At 51.6% G+C, this 26,104-nt stretch overlaps 1 protein-coding gene across 8 annotated transcripts in view; it reads left to right on the forward strand.

Moving 5' to 3' along the window:
- abcc3 (ATP-binding cassette, sub-family C (CFTR/MRP), member 3) overlaps window positions 1–26,104 on the forward strand; it is a 257,211-nt gene that overhangs the window by 223,718 nt on the left and 7,389 nt on the right. For 3 of the 8 annotated variants that reach the window (XM_059948147.1, XM_059948149.1, XM_059948151.1), the window contains 4 exons: window positions 1,833–2,146; window positions 21,935–22,134; window positions 23,028–23,154; window positions 23,628–23,729. In XM_059948147.1, coding sequence (XP_059804130.1) covers window positions 1,833–2,146; window positions 21,935–22,134; window positions 23,028–23,154; window positions 23,628–23,729 — 743 coding nt within the window. Of the gene's footprint in view, window positions 1–1,832; window positions 2,147–4,578; window positions 4,893–21,934; window positions 22,135–23,027; window positions 23,155–23,627; window positions 23,730–26,104 lie in introns of those variants that run through there. The other 5 variants (XM_059948152.1, XR_009507548.1, XM_059948148.1 and 2 more) reach the window with 5 other exon arrangements.

The raw sequence follows: 26,104 nt of genomic DNA on the forward strand, positions 1-26,104 counted from the left end.
CTCCCTCCACACTGTCCCATCCCATCACTCCAGGGTCAGAGTGAGGCTCCCTCCACACTGTCCCATGCCATCACTCCAGGGTCAGACAGAGTGAGGCTCCCTCCACTCTGTCCCATCCCATCACTCCGAGGTCAGACAGAGTGTAGCTCCCTCCACACTGTCCCATCCCATCACTCTGAGGTCAGACACAGAGTGAGACTCCCTCCACACTGTCCCATCCCATCACTCCAGGGTCAGACACAGTTTGTTGCTCCCTCCACACTGTCCCATCCCATCACTCCAGGGTCAGACACAGTGTGAGGCTCCCTCCACACTGTCCCATCCCATCACTCCAGGGTCAGACACAGAGTGAGGCTCCCTCCACACTGTCCCATCCCATCCCATCACTCCAGGGTCAGACACAGAGTGAGGCTCCCTCCATACTGTCCCATCCCATCACTCCAGGGTCAGACACAGTGTGAGGCTCCCTCCACACTGTCCCATCCCATCCCATCACTCCAGGGTCAGACACAGAGTGAGGCTCCCTCCACACTGTCCCATCCCATCCCATCACTCCAGGGTCAGACACAGAGTGAGGCTCCCTCCATACTGTCCCATCCCATCACTCCAGGGTCAGACACAGTGTGAGGCTCCCTCCACACTGTCCCATCCCATCACTCCAGGGTCAGGCAGAGTGAGGCTCCCTCCATACTGTCCCATTCCATCACTCCAGGGTCAGACAGAGTGTGGCTCCCTCCACACTGTCCCATCCCATCACTCTGAGGTCAGACACAGAGTGAGACTCCCTCCACACTGTCCCATCCCATCACTCCAGGGTCAGACAGAGTGAGACTGAGACAGGTGATACGGATTGTTAATGCAGACAGCATTAAGACTGTTGGGTGAAGCAGTTTTCTTGAACAACTTGGAAACTGGATGGAAGGTCATAGATTGAGGGGAACATCCAGGGCAGGAGAATGTTGCATCAGTCAGCTGCTGAACCCTGCCCTGCAGGTGCTAGTTGTTCCACAGTGTTACACATTTTGTCCTTCCCACTGCCTCTTGAAAGCTCCTGCAATGTATCACAGATGACAACAAAATAATTCTAATGGAGTTAGAATACCATGTCCTGTCACAATCCCAGGGCAAGCAGGGGTGACCCCACCATATTTGTATGCAGTCATCCAGTAAGAAGAGATGAGGGTGACCTAGTAAACTCCATTCTGAGGTTAGCAAGGGTTGCTATCCATGGGTCCTGGAGGGTTCTGACTGGGCGAACTGCAGGTGATGTTCCAGAGGTACTTTCTGTACCTGCATAGCTGTGGAGAGGGCACAACAGTGTCCATGAGTACCAAGGAGGAATTCTGTGGTCATTGGGCACTGCAGGGGATAAATGCCATTCTTGACAGGGATGGGAGTATAGTAGCAACCCAAACAAAATGCTGGAGGAAGCAGGCAACATCTGTGGAAAAGAGCAAACAGTCGATGTTATGGGGCATCAGGTCCTCATGAAAGTTGTCAGCCCGAAACGTCAACTGTTCACTCTTTTCCACCGATGCTGTCTGACCTTCGGAGTTTCTCCAGCATTTTGTGTGTGTTGTTCTGGAGTTACAGCATCTGCAGGTTTTCTTTTGTTTGTGATGAGAATATTTTAATTTAGTTTTTGTTACTCAGTCTTTGTCTCTGTTGTGGTATTGAAGAATGTAATTTATATGTTTTTGTAAGAAAACAGGCAGACAAAGTTATGCCCATCTCCCTGTCAGTGTCCGTGGAGAGTGCAAGGTATTGTTGGGTATTGTTCAGATCCTCTGATGGTTTTTTTGGGGCAGTAACATGCTGTTCTCGTTCAACAGGCATGCTGTCCTACATTGCGTCACAGCTGCTATTTGCAGTGTGCTGTATCCGTGCCTCTAGACTCCTGCATGCTCACCTGCTTAACCACACCCTCCGCTGTCCCATGCAATTCTTTGAGCTGACCCCAGCCGGCCGAATGGTGAACCGCTTCTCACAGGACATGGACACCATCGACGACCGGATCCCAGCCTGTGCGGAGGACTTTCTGCTTTGCCTCTTTGACGTTTTGTCCACCTTGCTGGTGTTGGCTCTCTACATCCCACTCAGCATGCTGTCATCTCTTCCTGTTGCCTGCCTTTACTTCTTTCTGCAGGTACTAGGGGAGCCTGGGGTTGGGGGCGGGGGGGTGGTGGGGTGAGGGACTGGTAGAAGAGGGCAGCCCCTAGACAGCACTGGGACCATCACAGATAGCCAAGGGATAAACCCTCTGTAACTGTTTTGCCCTTATTTATTCAACATTTTAAACAAGCTGCTGTTTGAAAGGGAATTAGTGTGTGAGGGTCTCTGCGGGGAGGGACCGACCCTTCTGTATTAGTTTCTGATAACAAGTATATCCAGTAACTTCCGGTCTAGTGTGAGGGCCGTGGGTGGCTGGGTCAAAGCAGCTGTGGTCATTCAAGGAAGATGCACTTATGGATGTTTTTATTAAGATTCAGAGATACAACCTTCCAGCCCTCTGAACTCGCCATTTATCCCTAGCCTAAACACAGGACAATTTACAATCACCGGTTAACCTACTAACGGGTACATCTTTGCACTGTGGGAGGAAACCAGATCACCCAGGGGAAATGTCCACATTCCATGGGGTGGATTACACTCTTTACAGCTGACTTTGGAATTGAACTCTGAACTCTGGCGCCCCAAGCTGTGATAGTGTTGTGCTAACTGCTATGTTACCACGGCCATGTCCCTCCCTCTCGTTCACTCATGTCTCCTCCTCCTCCTGTCCGGCGCTCCTCCCTCCTGCTTCTCTCCGTTCTGCTGCTAGAGGCTCTTTCTCACTCCTCCATAAACTGCTCAGTTTGAGGAGTGCCTGTATTAGACCATAAGACATTGGAGCAGAATTAGGGCTTCTGACCCATCAAGACTGCTCCTCCATTCAATCATGGCTGATCCTCTTTTTAAAATCTCCTCCTCAGCCCCAATTTCTGGCCTTTTCCCTGTAACCTTTGATGCCATGTCCAATCAAGAAACTATCACTTTGCCTCAAACTCACCCAACAAACTGGCCTTAACAGCAGCATGTGGCAACAAATTCCACAAATTCACCACCCTTTGGCAAAAGAAATTTCTCTGCATCTCTGTTTTGAAAGGGCGCCCCTCTATCCTGAGACTGTGCCCTCTTGTCCTCGACTCTCCTACCATGGGAAACATCCTTTCCACATCTACTCTGCCTAGGCCTTTCAACATTTGAAAGGTTTCAATGAGATCCCCCTCTTATACTTCTGAATTCCACCAAGTACAGACCCAGAGCCATCAAATCGTATGATAATCGTCCTTTCATTCCTGGAATCTTCCTTGTGAACCTCCTCTAGACCCTCTCCAATGCCAGCACATCTTTTCTAAGATGAGGGACCCAAAATTGTTCACAATACTCAGGGTGAGGCCTCACCAGTGCCTTATAAAGCCTCAGCATCACATCCCTGCTCTTGTATTCTCGACCTTTTGAAATGAATGCCAATATTGCATTTGCCTTCCTCACCACCGACTCAACCTGCAAGTTAACCTTTAGGGTGTTCTGCACAAGGACTCCTAAGTCCCTCTGCATTTCAGATTCCTGGATTTTTTCCCCATTTAGAAAATAATCTGCACATTTATTTCTACTACCAAAGTGCATGACTATGCATTTTCCAACATTATATTTCATTTGCTACTTTCTTGCTCATTCTCCTAATCTCTCCTTCTGCATCCTGTCTGTTTCCTCAACACTATCTGCCCCTCCAGCAATCTTTGTATCATCTGCAAACTTGGCAACAAAGCCATCTATTCCATCATCTATATACAGCATTAGAAGACATGGTCCCAACACCAACCCCTCAATCTGTCTTAGTGTAACTGGGCTGTTAAGTGTCCGAGGATTTAATGGTTTTCCCTGGAGTGAGTGGTTGTCCAGTTCTAACCTGGGCCCCAGCCTGCTTTACAGCTGGAGGAACCAGGCAAGACAGTCTGCACCTGTAAAGGCAGGGGGTGGTTGGTGTTCTGGGTCAGCAACCTGCCTCAGGAGGTGATCTGCCCACCAGTAGGTATTCTCACCTGCTGCTATGCTATGCCCACATGATGCCCTTTTCTGCACCCCCCCCCCCCCCCACCGGTTACAGATTTACAGAGAAGTACGGCCTCAGAATAGAGGGAAAACCATCCAGAATAGAGATGAGGAGGTATTTCTTCAGCTGGAAGGTGGTGAATCTGTGGAATTCATTGCCAGAGATGGATGTGGAGGCCAGGTCGTTGGGTATATTTAAAGAGAAAATCGATAGGATCTTGATTAGTCAAGTTTCAAAGGTTACAGAGAGAAGGCAGGGGAATAGGGTTGAGAGGGAAACTAATTCAGCTGTAATGGAATGGCAGAGCAGACTCAGTAGGCCGAATGGCCTATTTCTGCTCCTATGTCTTATGGTCAGCTCAGTGGGGCGGTGTGTGGGCCTTCAGTGCGACTCGTTCATAGTGAGCTGCCCATCTGAGGAATTGTGTTGTGGCAGTGTTGCTCTGTGCCTCTCTCCGCTGACTGTCTTGTCATCACTCACAGGCCTGCTCATTTTGCTGTCCACTGCTCTGAGCCGGGGTTACTGCATGCTCAAGGCATCTCAGTTGTTGCATCTCCACTTGCTTCAGCATATCCTGTGCTGTCCTCTGTCATTCTTCGAGTCGACTCCCACTGGGAGAGTGCTGAACGGCTTTGGTAAAGATACGGATACAGTTGACGTCAGCATCCCTGAGAGCCTTGGCATTTGGATCCTCTGTGTGTGGTACACGCTCACTGTTCTGTCCATTTGTTCTGCGCTGAATCCTGCCTTCCTGATTGTGGTAGTCCTTTTGCTGGTCGTCTTTTGTCTGGTTCAGGTAACGGGTCTGAGCGCTGGACACTCAGCCTCACTCATGGACTGGAAAACGCTGGGGAGAACAATGGGAGGGCCCAGCACACTCCTCTCCTCACCCCCTCATTAACCCACCCAGCAGTTCTCACACCTGTATCCTCAATCCTGCCCACAGCGTGACCTCGAACAATGCCCACAGCCCTTGTGCTGTCAGATTGTGAGATGGCACCGGTGTGCCACCCTCCCAGGCTCAGCCCTCACAATCAGCGATGCAAGGATTTCTGAAAACACACAGCTAGCCATCCCCCATTCACCGTCACACGACACAGACCACACTCACTGTCACACGACAGACCCCCCACTCACTGTCACACTACCCACAGAACCCCCCACTCACTGTCACACTACACACAGACCCCCCCCACTCACTGTCACACTACACACAGACCCCCCCCCACTCACTGTCACACTACACAGAGAATCCCTACTCACTGTCACACGACACAGAGAATCCCCACTCACTGTCACACTACACAGAGAATCCCCACTCACTGTCACACAACACAGACCCCCCCCACTCACTGTCACACTACACACAGAACCCCCTACTCACTGTCACACTACACAGAGAATCCCTACTCACTGTCACACTACACAGAGAATCCCCACTCACTGTCACACTACACACAGAACCCCCTACTCACTGTCACACGACACAGAGAATCCCTACTCACTGTCACACTACACAGAGAATCCCCACTCACTGTCACACTACACACAGACCCCCCCCACTCACTGTCACACTACACAGAGAATCCCCACTCACTGTCACACGACACAGAGAATCCCTACTCACTGTCACACTACAGACACCCCACACTCACTGTCACACTACACAGAGAATCCCTACTCACTGTCACACTACACACAGACCCCCCACACTCACTGTCACACTACACAGAGAATCCCTACTCACTGTCACACTACACAGAGAATCCCTACTCACTGTCACACGACACACAGACCCCCCACTCACTGTCACACTACACACAGACCCCCCCACTCACTGTCACACGACACAGACCCCCCACTGACCATCACACTACACTCAGACCCCCCACTCACTGTCACATGACACAGACCCCCCACTCACCATCACACTACACACAGACCCCCCACTGACCATCACACTACACACAGACCCCCACTCACTGTCACATGACACAGACCCCCCACTCACCATCACACTACACACAGACCCCCCACTCACTGTCACACTACACACAGACCCCCCCCACTCACTGTCACATGACACAGACCCCCCCACTGACCATCACACTACACACAGACCCCCACTCACTGTCACATGACACAGACCCCCCACTCACCATCACAGTACACACAGACCCCCCACTCACTGTCACACTACACACAGACCCCCCCACTGACCATCACACTACACACAGACCCCCACTCACTGTCACATGACACAGACCCCCCACTCACCATCACACTACACACAGACCCCCCACTTACTGTCACACGACACAGAGAATCCCCACACACTGTCACATGACACAGACCCCCACTCACTGTCACATTACACAGAGAATCCCCACTCACTGTCACACGACACAGAGACCCCCCCACTCACTGTCACATGACACAGACCCCACTCACTGTCACACTATACAGAGACTCCCCACTCACTGTCACATTACACAGAGAATCCCCACTCACTGTCACATGACACAGACCCCCCCACTCATTGTCACATGACACAGACTCCCCACTCACTGTCACATGACACAGACCCCACTCACTGTCACACTATACAGAGACTCCCCACTCACTGTCACATTGCACAGAGAATCCCCACTCACTGTCACACGACACAGAACCCCACTCACCGTCACACTACACAGAGACCTCCCACTCACTGTCACATTACACAGAGAATCCCCACTGTCACACGACACAGACCCCCACTCACCATCACACAACACAGAGAATCCCCACTCACTGTCACACGACACAGACCCCCCCACTCACTGTCACATTACACAGAGAATCCCCACTCACAGTCACACTACACACAGACCCCCCCCACTCACTGGCACATGACACAGACCCCACTCACTGTCACACGACACAGAGACCCCCACTCACTGTCACACTACAGACAGACCCCCCCCACTCACTGTCACACGACACACAGACCCCACTCAATGTCACACTACACAGAGAATCCCCACTCACTGTCACACGACACAGAGAATCCCCACTCACTGTCACATGACACAGACCCCCCCCACTCACTGTCACATGACACAGACCCCCCCACTCACTGTCACACGACACAGAGAATCCCCACTCACTGTCACACGACACAGACCCCCCCACTCACTGTCACACGACACAGAGAATCCCCACTCACTGTCACATGACACAGAGAATCCCCACTCACTGTCACACGACACAGACCCCCCCACTCACTGTCACACGACACAGAGAATCCCCACTCACTGTCACACGACACAGACCCCACTCACTGTCACACGTCACAGACCCCACTCACTATCACACGACACAGAGAATCCCCACTCACTGTCACACGACACAGACCCCACTCACTGTCACATGACGCAGACCCCCACTCACTGTCACACGACACAGACCCCACTCACTGTCACACGACACAGAGAATCCCCACTCACTGTCACATGACACAGACCCCCCCACTCACTGTCACATGACACAGACCCCCACTCACTGTCACATGACACAGACCCCACTCACTGTCACACGACACAGAGACCCCCCCACTCACCGTCACACTACAGACAGACCCCCCCCACTCACTGTCACACGACACAGAGAATCCCCACTCACTGTCACATGATACAGACCCCACTCACTGTCACACTACAGACAGACCCCCCACTCACTGTCACACGACACAGAGAATCCCCACTCACTGTCACACGACACAGAGAATCCCCACTCACTGTCACATGATACAGACCCCACTGACTGTCACACTACAGACAGACCCCTCACTCACTGTCACATGACGCAGACCCCCACTCACTGTCACATGACACAGACCCCACTCACTGTCACACGACACAGAGACACCCCCTACTCACCGTCACACTACAGACAGACCCCCCCACTCACCGTCACACTACAGACAGACCCCCCCACTCACCGTCACACGACACAGAGACCCCCCCCACTCACTGTCACACTACACAGAGAATCCCCACTCACTGTCACACGACACAGACCCCCCCACTCACTGTCACACGACACAGACCCCCCACTCACTGTCACACTACACACAGACCCCCACTCAATGTCACACTACACAGAGAATCCCCACTCACTGTCACACTACACAGAGAATCCCCACTCACTGTCACACTACACAGAATCCCCACTCACTGTCACACGACACAGAGAATCCCCACTCACTGTCATACGACACAGAGACCCCCCACTCACTGTCTCACTACACACAGACCCCCCCACTCACTGTCACATGACGCAGACCCCCACTCACTGTCACATGACACAGACCCCACTCACTGTCACACTATACAGAGACTCCCCACTCACTGTCACATTGCACAGAGAATCCCCACTCACTGTCACACGACACAGACCCCCACTCACCATCACACAACACAGAGAATCCCCACTCACTGTCACACGACACAGACCCCCCCACTCACCGTCACACGACACAGAGACCCCCCCCACTCACCGTCACACGACACAGACCCCCCCCACTCACTGTCACACGACACAGAGAATCCTCACTCACTGTCACATGACACAGGCCCCCCCACTCACTGTCACATGACACAGACCCCCACTCACTGTCACATGACACAGACCCCACTCACTGTCACACGACACAGAGACCCCCCCACTCACCGTCACACTACAGACAGACCCCCCCACTCACTGTCACACGACACAGAGACCCCCCCACTCACTGTCACACTACACAGAGAATCCCCACTCACTGTCACACGACACAGACCCCACTCACTGGCACATGACACAGACCCCCACTCACTGTCACACGACACAGAGACCCCCCCCCCACTCACCGTCGCACTACAGACAGACCCCCCCACTCACTGTCACACGACACAGAGACCCCCCCCCACTCACCGTCACACGACACAGAGACACCCCCCACTCACCGTCACACGACACAGAGACCCCCCACTCACTGTCACACGACACAGAGAATCCTCACTCACTGTCACATGACACAGAGAATCCCCACTCACTGTCACACTATACAGAGACACCCCACTCACTGTCACATTACACAGAGAATCCCCACTCACTGTCACATGACACAGACCCCCCCACTCATTGTCACATGACACAGAGACCTCCCACTCACTGTCACATTACACAGATTCCCCACTCACTGTCACATTACACAGATTCCCCACTCACTGTCACATGACACAGACCCCACTCACTGTCACACTATACAGAGACTCCCCACTCACTGTCACATTACACAGAGAATCCCCACTCACTGTCACATGACACAGACCCCCCCACATTGTCACATGACACAGACCCCCACTCACTGTCACATTACACAGAGAATCCCCACTCACTGTCACATGACACAGACCCCCCCACATTGTCACATGACACAGACCCCCACTCACTGTCACATTACACAGATTCCCCACTCACTGTCACATGACACAGACCCCACTCACTGTCACACTATACAGAGACTCCCCATTCACTGTCACAGTGCACAGAGAATCCCCACTCACTGTCACACGACACAGACCCCCACTCACCGTCACACAACACAGAGAATCCCCACTCACTGTCACACGACACAGACCCCCACACTCACTGTCACATTACACAGAGAATCCCCACTCACAGTCACATGACACAGACCCCCCCACTCACTGTCACATTACACAGAGAATCCCCACTCACTGTCACACTACACACAGACCCCCCCCCACTCACTGGCACACTATACAGTGACTCCCCACTCACTGTCACACTATACAGAGACTCCCCACTCACTGTCACATTGCACAGAGAATCCCCACTCACTGTCACACGACACAGACCCCCACTCACCATCACACAACACAGAGAATCCCCACTCACTGTCACACGACACAGACCCCCCCACTCACTGTCACATTACACAGAGAATCCCCACTCACAGTCACATGACACAGACCCCCCCACTCACTGTCACATTACACAGAGAATCCCCACTCACTGTCACACTACACACAGACCCCCCCCCACTCACTGGCACATGACACAGACCCCCACTCACTGTCACACGACACAGACCCCCCCCACTCATTTCACACGACACAGACCCCACTCACTGTCACACGACACAGACCCCCCCACTCACTGTCACATGACACAGAGAATCCCTACTCACTGTCACATGACACAGACCCCCCACTCACTGTCACACTACACACAGACCCCCCACTCAATGTCACACTACACAGAGAATCCCCACTCACTGTCACACGACACAGGGAATCCCCACTCACTGTCATACGACACAGAGACCCCCCACTCACTGTCTCACTACACACAGACCCCCCCACTCACTGTCACATGACGCAGAGACCCCCCCACTCACTGTCACACTACACACAGACCCCACTCACTGTCACACGACACAGACCCCACTCACTGTCACATGACACAGACCCCCCACTCACTGTCACACGACACAGAGACCCCCCCCACTCACTGTCACACGACACAGAGAATCCCCACTCACTGTCACACGACACAGAGAATCCACACTCACTGTCACATGATACAGACCCCACTCACTGTCACACTACAGACAGACCCCCCACTCACTGTCACACGACACAGAGAATCCCCACTCACTGTCACACGACACAGAGAATCCCCACTCACTGTCACATTACACAGACCCCACTCACTGTCACACGACACAGACCCCCCTACTCACTGTCACATGACACAGACCCCCCACTCACTGTCACACAACACAGAGAATCCCCACTCACTGTCACACGACACAGAGGCCCCCCCACTCACTGTCACACGACACAGAGAATCCCCACTCACTGTCACACGACACAGAGAATCCACACTCACTGTCACGATACAGACCCCACTCACTGTCACACTACAGACAGACCCCCCCACTCACTGTCACGTGACACAGACCCCCCACTCACTGTCACACAACACAGAGAATCCCCACTCACACACGACACAGAGACCCCCCCCACTCATTGTCACACGACACAGAGACCCCCCCCACTCACCGTCACACGACACAGAGACCCCCCCCCACTCACCGTCACACGACACAGAGACCCCCCACTCACTGTCACACGACACAGAGAATCCTCACTCACTGTCACACTACACAGAGAATCCCCACTCACTGTCACATGACACAGACCCCACTCACTGTCACACTATACAGAGACTCCCCACTCACTGTCACATTACACAGAGAATCCCCACTCATTGTCACATGACACAGACCCCCCCACTCATTGTCACATGACACAGAGACCTCCCACTCACTGTCACATTACACAGAGAATCCCCACTCACTGTCACACGACACAGACCCCCCCACTCACTGTCACATTACACAGAGATTCCCCACTCACTGTCACATTACACAGAGAATCCCCACTCACTGTCACATGACACAGACCCCCCCACTCACTGTCACATTGCACAGAGAATCCCCACTCACTGTCACATGACACAGACCCCCCCACATTGTCACATGACACAGACCCCCACTCACTGTCACATTACACAGATTCCCCACTCACTGTCACATGACACAGACCCCACTCACTGTCACATGACACAGACCCCCCCACTCACTGTCACATTACACAGAGAATCCCCACTCACAGTCACACTACACACAGACCCCCCCCCCACTCACTGGCACATGACACAGACCCCCACTCACTGTCAGACGACACAGACCCCCCCACTCACTGTCACACGACACAGAGAATCCCCACTCACTGTCACATGACACAGACCCCCCCCACTCACTGTCACACGACACAGACCCCACTCACTGTCACATGACACAGACCCCCCACTCACTGTCACACTACACACAGACCCCCACTCAATGTCACACTACACAGAGAATCCCCACTCACTGTCATGCGACACAGAGACCCCCCACTCACTGTCTCACTACACACAGACCCCCCCCCACTCACTGTCACATGACGCAGAGACCCCCCACTCACTGTCACACTACACACAGACCCCACTCACTGTCACACGACACAGACCCCACTCACTGTCACATGACACAGACCCCCCCACTCACTGTCACACGACACAGACCCCCCACTCACTGTCACACTACACACAGACCCCCACTCAATGTCACACTACACAGAGAATCCCCACTCACTGTCACACGACACAGAGAATCCCCACTCACTGTCATACGACACAGAGAATCCCCACTCACTGTCACACGACACAGACCCCCCACTCACTGTCTCACTACACACGGACCCCCCCACTCACTGTCACATGACGCAGACCCCCACTCACTGTCACATGACACAGACCCCACTCACTGTCACACGACACAGAGACCCCCCCCACTCACCGTCACACTACAGACAGACCCCCCCACTCACCGTCACACGACACAGAGACCCCCCCCACTCACCGTCACACGACACAGACCCCCCCACTCACTGTCACATGACACAGACCCCACTCACTGTCACACGACACAGAGACCCCCCCACTCACTGTCACACGACACAGAGAATCCCCACTCACTGTCACACGACACAGAGAATCCACACTCACTGTCACATGATACAGACCCCACTCACTGTCACACTACAGACAGACCCCCCACTCACTGTCACACGACACAGAGAATCCCCACTCACTGTCACATTACACAGACCCCACTCACTGTCACACAACACAGACCCCACTCACTGTCACATGACACAGACCCCCCCACTCACTGTCACATGACACAGACCCCCACTCACTGTCACACTACACACAGACCCCACTCACTGTCACACGACACAGACCCCACTCACTGTCACATGACACAGACCCCCCCACTCACTGTCACACGACACAGACCCCCCCCACTCACTGTCACACGACACAGAGAATCCCCACTCACTGTCACACGACACAGAGAATCCCCACTCACTGTCACATGATACAGACCCCACTCACTCTCACACTAGACAGACCCCCCACTCACTGTCACACGACACAGAGACCCCCCCACTCACTGTCGCACAACACAGAGAATCCCCACTCACTGTCACACGACACAGACCCCCCTACTCACTGTCACATGACACAGACCCCCCACTCACTGTCACACAACACAGAGAATCCCCACTCACTGTCACACGACACAGAGGCCCCCCCACTCACTGTCACATGACACAGAGAATCCCCACTCACTGTCACACGACACAGAGAATCCACACTCACTGTCACATGATACAGACCCCACTCACTGTCACACTACAGACAGACCCCCCCACTCACTGTCACGTGACACAGACCCCCCACTCACTGTCACACAACACAGAGAATCCCCACTCACACACGACACAGAGACCCCCCCCACTCATTGTCACATGACACAGAGAATCCCCACTCACTGTCACACGACACAGACCCCCACTCACTGTCACATGACACAGAGAATCCCCACTCACTGTCACATGACACAGAGAATCCACACTCACTGTCACATGATACAGACCCCACTCACCGTCACACTACACACAGCCCCCCCACTCACTGTCACACGACACAGAGAATCCCCACTCACTGTCACATGACACAGACCCCCCCACATTGTCACATGACACAGACCCCCACTCACTGTCACATTACACAGAGAATCCCCACTCACTGTCACATGACACAGACCCCCCCACATTGTCACATGACACAGACCCCCACTCACTGTCACATTACACAGATTCCCCACTCACTGTCACATGACACAGACCCCACTCACTGTCACACTATACAGAGACTCCCCATTCACTGTCACAGTGCACAGAGAATCCCCACTCACTGTCACACGACACAGACCCCCACTCACCGTCACACAACACAGAGAATCCCCACTCACTGTCACACGACACAGACCCCCACACTCACTGTCACATTACACAGAGAATCCCCACTCACAGTCACATGACACAGACCCCCCCACTCACTGTCACATTACACAGAGAATCCCCACTCACTGTCACACTACACACAGACCCCCCCCCACTCACTGGCACACTATACAGTGACTCCCCACTCACTGTCACACTATACAGAGACTCCCCACTCACTGTCACATTGCACAGAGAATCCCCACTCACTGTCACACGACACAGACCCCCACTCACCATCACACAACACAGAGAATCCCCACTCACTGTCACACGACACAGACCCCCCCACTCACTGTCACATTACACAGAGAATCCCCACTCACAGTCACATGACACAGACCCCCCCACTCACTGTCACATTACACAGAGAATCCCCACTCACTGTCACACTACACACAGACCCCCCCCCACTCACTGGCACATGACACAGACCCCCACTCACTGTCACACGACACAGACCCCCCCCACTCATTTCACACGACACAGACCCCACTCACTGTCACACGACACAGACCCCCCCACTCACTGTCACATGACACAGAGAATCCCTACTCACTGTCACATGACACAGACCCCCCACTCACTGTCACACTACACACAGACCCCCCACTCAATGTCACACTACACAGAGAATCCCCACTCACTGTCACACGACACAGGGAATCCCCACTCACTGTCATACGACACAGAGACCCCCCACTCACTGTCTCACTACACACAGACCCCCCCACTCACTGTCACATGACGCAGAGACCCCCCCACTCACTGTCACACTACACACAGACCCCACTCACTGTCACACGACACAGACCCCACTCACTGTCACATGACACAGACCCCCCACTCACTGTCACACGACACAGAGACCCCCCCCACTCACTGTCACACGACACAGAGAATCCCCACTCACTGTCACACGACACAGAGAATCCACACTCACTGTCACATGATACAGACCCCACTCACTGTCACACTACAGACAGACCCCCCACTCACTGTCACACGACACAGAGAATCCCCACTCACTGTCACACGACACAGAGAATCCCCACTCACTGTCACATTACACAGACCCCACTCACTGTCACACGACACAGACCCCCCTACTCACTGTCACATGACACAGACCCCCCACTCACTGTCACACAACACAGAGAATCCCCACTCACTGTCACACGACACAGAGGCCCCCCCACTCACTGTCACACGACACAGAGAATCCCCACTCACTGTCACACGACACAGAGAATCCACACTCACTGTCACGATACAGACCCCACTCACTGTCACACTACAGACAGACCCCCCCACTCACTGTCACGTGACACAGACCCCCCACTCACTGTCACACAACACAGAGAATCCCCACTCACACACGACACAGAGACCCCCCCCACTCATTGTCACACGACACAGAGACCCCCCCCACTCACCGTCACACGACACAGAGACCCCCCCCCCACTCACCGTCACACGACACAGAGACCCCCCACTCACTGTCACACGACACAGAGAATCCTCACTCACTGTCACACTACACAGAGAATCCCCACTCACTGTCACATGACACAGACCCCACTCACTGTCACACTATACAGAGACTCCCCACTCACTGTCACATTACACAGAGAATCCCCACTCATTGTCACATGACACAGACCCCCCCACTCATTGTCACATGACACAGAGACCTCCCACTCACTGTCACATTACACAGAGAATCCCCACTCACTGTCACACGACACAGACCCCCCCACTCACTGTCACATTACACAGAGATTCCCCACTCACTGTCACATTACACAGAGAATCCCCACTCACTGTCACATGACACAGACCCCCCCACTCACTGTCACATTGCACAGAGAATCCCCACTCACTGTCACATGACACAGACCCCCCCACATTGTCACATGACACAGACCCCCACTCACTGTCACATTACACAGATTCCCCACTCACTGTCACATGACACAGACCCCACTCACTGTCACATGACACAGACCCCCCCACTCACTGTCACATTACACAGAGAATCCCCACTCACAGTCACACTACACACAGACCCCCCCCCCACTCACTGGCACATGACACAGACCCCCACTCACTGTCAGACGACACAGACCCCCCCACTCACTGTCACACGACACAGAGAATCCCCACTCACTGTCACATGACACAGACCCCCCCCACTCACTGTCACACGACACAGACCCCACTCACTGTCACATGACACAGACCCCCCACTCACTGTCACACTACACACAGACCCCCACTCAATGTCACACTACACAGAGAATCCCCACTCACTGTCATGCGACACAGAGACCCCCCACTCACTGTCTCACTACACACAGACCCCCCCCCACTCACTGTCACATGACGCAGAGACCCCCCACTCACTGTCACACTACACACAGACCCCACTCACTGTCACACGACACAGACCCCACTCACTGTCACATGACACAGACCCCCCCACTCACTGTCACACGACACAGACCCCCCACTCACTGTCACACTACACACAGACCCCCACTCAATGTCACACTACACAGAGAATCCCCACTCACTGTCACACGACACAGAGAATCCCCACTCACTGTCATACGACACAGAGAATCCCCACTCACTGTCACACGACACAGACCCCCCACTCACTGTCTCACTACACACGGACCCCCCCACTCACTGTCACATGACGCAGACCCCCACTCACTGTCACATGACACAGACCCCACTCACTGTCACACGACACAGAGACCCCCCCCACTCACCGTCACACTACAGACAGACCCCCCCACTCACCGTCACACGACACAGAGACCCCCCCCACTCACCGTCACACGACACAGACCCCCCCACTCACTGTCACATGACACAGACCCCACTCACTGTCACACGACACAGAGACCCCCCCACTCACTGTCACACGACACAGAGAATCCCCACTCACTGTCACACGACACAGAGAATCCACACTCACTGTCACATGATACAGACCCCACTCACTGTCACACTACAGACAGACCCCCCACTCACTGTCACACGACACAGAGAATCCCCACTCACTGTCACATTACACAGACCCCACTCACTGTCACACAACACAGACCCCACTCACTGTCACATGACACAGACCCCCCCACTCACTGTCACATGACACAGACCCCCACTCACTGTCACACTACACACAGACCCCACTCACTGTCACACGACACAGACCCCACTCACTGTCACATGACACAGACCCCCCCACTCACTGTCACACGACACAGACCCCCCCCACTCACTGTCACACGACACAGAGAATCCCCACTCACTGTCACACGACACAGAGAATCCCCACTCACTGTCACATGATACAGACCCCACTCACTCTCACACTAGACAGACCCCCCACTCACTGTCACACGACACAGAGACCCCCCCACTCACTGTCGCACAACACAGAGAATCCCCACTCACTGTCACACGACACAGACCCCCCTACTCACTGTCACATGACACAGACCCCCCACTCACTGTCACACAACACAGAGAATCCCCACTCACTGTCACACGACACAGAGGCCCCCCCACTCACTGTCACATGACACAGAGAATCCCCACTCACTGTCACACGACACAGAGAATCCACACTCACTGTCACATGATACAGACCCCACTCACTGTCACACTACAGACAGACCCCCCCACTCACTGTCACGTGACACAGACCCCCCACTCACTGTCACACAACACAGAGAATCCCCACTCACACACGACACAGAGACCCCCCCCACTCATTGTCACATGACACAGAGAATCCCCACTCACTGTCACACGACACAGACCCCCACTCACTGTCACACGACACAGACCCCCACTCACTGTCACATGACACAGAGAATCCACACTCACTGTCACATGACACAGAGAATCCACACTCACTGTCACATGATACAGACCCCACTCACCGTCACACTACACACAGCCCCCCCACTCACTGTCACACGACACAGAGACCCCCCCACTCACTGTCACACAACACAGAGAATCCCCACTCACTGTCACACAACACAGAGAATCCCCACTCACTGTCACACGACACAGAGAATCCACACTCACTGTCACATGATACAGACCCCACTCACTGTCACACTACAGACAGACCCCCCACTCACTGTCACACGACACAGAGACCCCCCCACTCACTGTCGCACAACACAGAGAATCCCCACTCACTGTCACACGACAGACCCCCCCCACTCACTGTCACATGACACAGACCCCCCCACTCACTGTCACACAACACAGAGAATCCCCACTCACTGTCACACGACACAGAGACCCCCCCACTCACTGTCACACGACACAGAGACCCCCCCACTCACTGTCACACGACACAGAGAATCCACACTCACTGTCACATGATACAGACCCCACTCACTGTCACACTACAGACAGACCCCCCCACTCACTGTCACGTGACACAGACCCCCCACTCACTGTCACACAACACAGAGAATCCCCACTCACACACGACACAGAGACCCCCCCCACTCATTGTCACACGACACAGAGACCCCCCCCACTCACCGTCACACGACACAGAGACCCCCCCCACTCACCGTCACACGACACAGAGAATCCCCACTCACTGTCACACGACACAGAGAATCCACACTCACTGTCACATGATACAGACCCCACTCACTGTCACACTACAGTTGATCATTTAGCCGGAACCTGTGCATGGTTCATTGTGTGCGTGAGTGAGTGAGTGTGTGTGTGTGAGTGGGGAGAGGGAGACAGAGAGAGAGAGAGAGATGTGTCTATAGAACAATACAGCGGAGGCCCTTTGGTCCACATGTTTTGATCTTTCAATCTAGCCTAAGATCACTGTAACATTTCCCTCCCACATAACCCTTCCCTTCCTAGCTCGATCAACCCATCCTCAATAAGACATGCTCTGTAATCATGCTGGTAAATCTTTTCTGAACCTTCTCCAAGGCTTCCACATCCTTCCTATAATGAGACAACCAGGACTGAACACAACTCTCCAAGTGTAGTGGAACCAGGGTTTTATGGAGCTGTAACATAACCTTTTTACCCTTGAACTCAATCCCCTGACTAATGATGATCAAAATGGCCTTCTTAACCATCCGATCAGCATATGGGTCAACTTCGAGGGAGCTACGGACCTGGAGATCCACGTGGTTAGGAACCCTGCCATTAACCCTGTACTGTGCCTTCAGGTTCAACCTCCCAAAGTGAATCACTTCACACTTTTCTAGATCGAATTCTTTCTGCCACTTCTCAGCCCAGCTCTGCACCCTGTTAATGTCCTGTCCACCACACCACCAACCTTCATGACATCTGCAAATTAACTAGCCCATTTTTCTGCTTTTTCATCTAAATTGTTTACAAAAAACACATTTTCTGAATGAGCCTACCATGGGGAATCCTGTCGAATGCCAAACTAAAATCCAGATACACCACATCTGCTGCTCTACATTTATCAATGTATTCTGTCACATCCTCAAAACATACAATCAGGCTTGTGAGGGATGACCTGCCCCTCTCTAAGCCATGCTGACTGTTCTTAGTCAGACTCTGCTTCTCCAAATACTCGGAAGGCCTGTCTCTAAGAATCCTCTCCAGTAGTTAGCCCACTAGTTATGTACGACTCACTGTTTTATAATTCCCATATTATCACCCCATCAATCTCCATCTCACCTGACTCAAGATTGCCTCACTACCCTGTATCGCCTCCTTGCTGAATCTTGATGACCACTCACTGACTCCTTCCCCCATTGACTGAGTTCCCAGGGCTGCAAATGGCTGCAAATCCTTGAGTCTGCCTGCAGGTTCACCATCAGTCCTTATTGTCTGAGCGATGTGGGTTCCTGGTTCAGCATTTCTACAGCCTCCACACTCACTCCTGGTAAATCGACTCTCTGATCTCTGGTTTTGGCCTCAGGTCTCCAGATTCAAATGCTCCATGGCCGTCAGCCTTTTCCTCAGTGGCCTGGGCCCAAAGCTCTGGAGTTACATGCATGAAACCTTCTCCTCCATCCTACCTCCTCCTCACCCCTCCTTCAGAACCCTCTGACTGTTGTTTTGATCACTTGTTCTGACACCACATCTGTCTCAGACACACTGAAGGTGCAAGTTGTCCTAGTTTGAACGGCGCTGTGGACAGTGATGGGGAAGGCTGAGGCGGAGCCTGGTGCACCTGCACAGAACTCAGCCTGTTTCACTGGGTGCCAGCAGACCGGTGGAATCACACCAGACAATGTTGGCAGATTGAACAGACAAATAACTCCTGACAGTTAATAGTCTGGAATGCAGTGCCTGAGGGCATTTGGTATTAAAGCCAACTCTGAGCTGTCAGTGTGTAAGCAAGAGCTGATCCCCTACTGATCCTTCAACTCCATACTGGATGGCAAAAATTACTAATTGTGTTGTAGTGTTTCCTGTCTTGCTGACTGTGTGAGTGCATGTGTCCAAGAGCTCCAGTGTATCAACAATTGTGTTCAAGAAATTAGAACAGTTGTATACGAATCATTGAAGGTTTACATGCAGGTCTGGGAAATGATTAGATTCAGATTCAGATTCACTTATCACAGTGAAATGCAACAACCAGCACAACCAAGGATGTGCTGGGGGCAGCCTGCAAGTATTGGCACATATACCAATGTCAATATAACATGCCCATAATGTTCAGCAGAACACAAGCAACAATACCAAAAGAACACAGATGAAACAAGCCCCTTTTCCCATTCTCTCACACAGACAGGCCCCCAACCCCAGGACAGCCAACTCCGGGCCTCCAGTCTTTGCAAGGGAATAATATGTGGGCCTTTATTGCAAGAGGCAAGATGTCCTGCTCAAGTTATAGAGGGTAACACACACAAAATGCTGGAGGAACTTAGCAGGTCAGGTAGCATTTATGGAAAGGAATAAACATTTGACATTTCAGGCCAAGACTTTTCATCAGGAGTTATAGAGGGACCTCTCCTGTATCTCCCTGCACTGGTCTGGCCTTGCTACCATTGATAATGAAGTAAGTTCAGGTGTTTTGAAGATGACTAGTTAATTTGAGCACACAATCCTGAAATTTACAACCAATATTTACTTAGTGAATCAAACCACAGGATCCACGGCTTGCAAAGGGATAGAATCCAAAGTCAGCTGTGGCATTGGGGGAGTGTGGCCAAGTCTCGCACAACAATTCCTGAGAGGAAGGAGTTGTACCAAGATAGAGTTCAACAATTTGGGCACTAAGATCTCTAGAGTTTAGAAGAAAAAGTGATCTCATTGGAATGTGCAGGATATTTACATGTAAATGGGAAAGATGGGTGTCCAGAACTAGAGGGCAGAGTCTCAATGTAAAGAATGGATATCAGACAGAAATCCTCAGCCAGACTGGAGTGGATTGGCGGAGTAGCCAAAGGCTTGGTCACTCTGTGTATTTGGATAGGAAGGGTCACAGGGTTAGTGCAGGGAGGAGCTGCTGAGGAAGGAGATTCGTTTTCCTCTTCCTGATGGTAGCAAGTAGGAGGGGGCAGGTGCCCTCCACATGTGTGTGTGTGTGTGTGTGTACTGACCCCGTTGTTCCCAGGGTCTTTTCCCTATGGGGAGGGAACACTGGTTACTGCATCTGCCCCACTGTGTTGCAGCCCAGACTGTGTGGTTAGTGTCTCTGAGGGTGCCACCATCTGCTAACATGTCCCTTGCTACCCCACCCCTGGCCTAAGTGACCTGTCCTGACTGGCCAAAGATTGAGGTGATGTATATGGCCCCGTCTCCAACCACTACTCCTCTGCCCCGGCAGCGTTTCTACGTGGCTACTTCGCGGCAGCTGAAACGCCTGGAGTCCGTCAGCCGCTCACCCATCTACTCCCACTTCTCGGAGACAATCACTGGCTCCAGCGTGATCCGAGCTTACGGCCGAGAGAAGAGCTTTATTCTCCTTAACAACATTAAAGTGGATGCCAACCAAAAGAGTTACTACCCGGGCATTGTGTCTAACAGGTGAGTCACTGACACCGAGATAGATAAATAGATACGTAGACAGATAGTTGGCTAGATAGATAAATAAATAAATAATATTTGTGCGTGTATTTTATAAATCTATATCAATCACACACAGATCGTCCTGCTTCTCAACTTTCTGCTGAATCTTCTGCATTACGTCCTGTTCCTCTCCCCTTCTTTTGCCCAACCTTCCCATGGATCTGTCAGTATCCAGCCTCCACTGAGTTACACCTCCCCTCGACATTGCCCTTTTTTTGAGTCACTTAAGAAAACAAGACCATAAGAAATAGGAGCAGAATGAAGCCATTGGGCCCATCAAACCTCCACTATTCCACCATGGCTGATTTATTTTACCCCTCAGACCCATTCTCCTGCCTTCTCTCTGTAATCTCTGATGCCTGACTAATCAAGAACCTGTGAACCTCTGCTTTAAATATAGTCAATGACTTGGCCTCCACAGCCATCTGTGGTAATGAATTCTATAGATTCGCCACCCTCTGGTGAGAGAAATCTGTACTATCATCCTACTCCTACCCTGACTAGCACGTAGTACTGGCAGCAATCCAGTGATTGCTTGGAGGTCCTGTTCTTTAGCCTCTTCTCCAACACCCTATACTCTCTGCACAGGACCTCTTCCCCTGACAAACACGGGAGCCACCAGCACCAAGACACACACAGACAGATGGCCAGACACAGAGGAGGGCAGACAGATCACTCCACAGCTCTACTTCTGCTGGATCGTCTTCTCGCACCGTCACCTTGCCTTTACCCACCTTTCTATAGCCTGGTTTCTGCATTGAACCACCTGACCTTTTCTGAGATTGGGAGGGTGGTGACAGAGGCTGTTGGGGAAATACCCACTCGTCACTCTATTTCTAACCTTACTTCAGGTGGCTGGGGGTCCGGATCGAGTTCATTGGGAATTGTGTTGTCCTCTTCGCTGCACTGTTTGCTGTGATTGGCCGAACCTCCCTCAGTGCTGGCATTGTGGGTCTCTCTGTATCCTATGCTCTGCAGGTAAGACCTCACTCACAACGTGCCTCCAACCCTGCTCCCACTGTGGGATATCCCAGGGGCTGCAAGCCATTGTCTTTCTGTCAAAACTAGTCATCGTGCAAATACAGATTCGGGTTCATTTACCACGTATACATCGAGATGTACAGCAAAATTTGTTGTTTGTGTTAACAACTAATAAAACCCATTCTGAGCTGGCACAGCCCACGGGTGTCACAGTGTTCAGACGAACAACACAAGCAACGAAAACAGAGCAACCCCTTTCTGACCCAGGGCAGGCCACCTGGAGGTTGGAGACCTAGAGATCACCAATGTGACTGTGAAACAAGAACTCTGTCAAAACTAATTTGATACACAAACATGACGGTAGCCCCTCCCCTCAGCAATGGGTGATCTCTGCAGGGTTGTGGTTGGTGGGAGTATGAGGACCTTGAGATATTCCAGATCACACTTGCAGGAATTTTGTCTGATCACAGGTGACCATGTCCTTGAACTGGATGGTGAGAATGACCTCAGATTTGGAATCCAACATCGTGGCAGTGGAGAGGGTGAAGGAGTATTCGGAAACTGCCACAGAGGTAAAGTGACACCAGAATCAGCCCACCGTGTTGTGCCAATCCTTTAACCTACTGTAAGATCAGTATGAATGCAGAAACCCTGGTTCTGGCTCCTACCCACACAGGTGGAGAATTGTTCTGCCCATCTACTTCCTGGCAGATCTCCCCAAATGCCCTGCAGATGGTGCAGAGGCCTTGGAGTGTCACTTCCTGTCTGGTACCCAGTACTAATCTCTCGTAGTCAGTGCAGTAATATAGCCAGGCCAGTTGGGCTTCTGTGACCATTGGTGACCCCTGAGGAAGAGTGGCGTTGATAGTAAGGGAAAACGTCAGACTGGAGAACTCCTGTAAAGAGGCATTATGGGTGGAATTGAGAAATAAGAAAGGTATGACCATGTTAATGGGGCTCCACTACAGAGCACAACAGTCCTGGGGACTTAATTTGTGGAGAGATCAGACTGTTGCAAGAAACATGAGGTTGTTATAATAGGTGATTTTCCACATATTGACTGGGAATCTCATACTGTAAAAGGACTAGATGGGGCAGTGTTTATCAAATGTACTCAGGAAAGTTTCCTTCATCAATATGTAGAAGTCCCAATGAGAGAGAGCGAGATACTGGATCTGCTATTAGGAATGAGGCAGAGCAGGTGACAGAAGTTTGTGTAGGGGAACACTTTGCATCTAGTGATCACAATGCCATGACTTTCAAAGTAAGTATGCAAAAAGGTAGACCTGGCCCAAGGGTTGAGATTCTAAATTGGAGTAAGGCCAATTTTGATGTTATCAGATCTGCCAAGTGTGGATTGGGACAGGCATTACGTTGCTCTAATAGACAAGGTGAAGGAGAATCCCAAGAGATTCTATGGATAAGCGAAGAGCAAAAGGATTGCAAGGGACAAAATTTGTCCTCTGGAAGAACGGGATGGTAATCTATGTGTGGAGCCAATACAGGTGGGGGGGATCTGAAATATTTTTGTGCATCTGTATTTACTCAGGAGATGGACATCTATAGAAGTGAGGCAATACAACATTAACTTCATGGATCTTGTACAGATTAGAGGAGGTGTTAGCTATCCTGAGGCAAATCTGGATGGATAATTCCCTAGGGTCTGACAAGGTGTTCCCATGAACCCTACAGGAAAAAATGCAGAAATTGCCAGAGCCCTAGCAGAAATATTTAAATCATCCTTAGCAACATGAGAGGTACCAGAGGACTGGGGGAATAGCCAATATTGTTCCACTGTTTAAATATAAACTAGGAAATTATAGGTTAGTGAGTCTGACATCAGCTGTGGGAGTTATTCGAAGGCATTCTACGGGACTGGATATATATACATAGACTGCTTAAGGATAGTCAATATATCTTTGTGCATGTCAAACTAACATCTAACTAGTTCATGTCATGTCTAACTAGTCTTACAAATTTTTTCAAGGAAGTTACCAGGAAAGTGGTTGAAGGCAAAGCAGTGGATGTTGTCTACATGGACTTTAGTAAGGCATTTGACAAGGCCCTGTATGGGAGGTTGGTCAAAAATGTTCAGTTGCTTGGTATTCAAGATGAGGTAGTAAATTGGATTAAGCATTGGCTTTGTGGGAGAAGCCAGAGTGTCAGTAGATAGTTGGCTATCTAACTGGAGGCCTGTGTCTAGTTGTGCTGCAGGGATTGGTGCTGGTCCTTTGTTATTTGTTATGTATCAATGATCTGGATGATAATGTGGTCAAATTGATCAGCAAATTTGCACATGACAACAAGATCGCAGGGTGTAGTGGACAGTGATCTCATGGCTTGCAGAGAGATCAGCATCAACTGAAAAAATGGCAGATGGAACTTAATGCAGACTAATGCGATGTTGTACACTTTGGTAGGACCAACCATGGTAGATCACTGAGGTGTGTGGCAGAACAAAGGGATCTGGGAATACAGGTCAGTAATTCATTGAACTTTACATCACAGGTAGATAGAGTTGTAAAGAAATCTTTTGCACTTTGGCCTTCATAAATCAATGTATTGAGTACAGAAGTTGGGATGTTATGTTGAAGTTGTATAAGACATTGGTGAGGCCTAATTTGGAGTATTGTATGTGCAGTTTTAGTCCCCTACTTACAGGAACCTACTCATGAGAGCGTGGAATGAGCTGCCAGCACAAGTGGTGCATGCAAGGTTGCTTTCAAAGTTTAAGAGAAGTTTGGACAGATACGTGGATGGTAGGGATATGGTCTTGGTGCAGGTTGACATAAGCAGTTTAAATGGTTTTGGTATGGAGTAGATGGGCTGAAGGGTCTGTTTCTCTTGTGGACTCCTCTAGGATTCTACAGAGCAATGCATAAAAATTGCAGTAAGAATATATATTTAAAAATAAATAGTGCAGAAAGAGACCAAAATATTAAGGTTG

Source organism: Hypanus sabinus, chromosome 23 (assembly GCF_030144855.1).
Source record: "Hypanus sabinus isolate sHypSab1 chromosome 23, sHypSab1.hap1, whole genome shotgun sequence".
Taxonomy (NCBI): domain Eukaryota; kingdom Metazoa; phylum Chordata; class Chondrichthyes; order Myliobatiformes; family Dasyatidae; genus Hypanus; species Hypanus sabinus.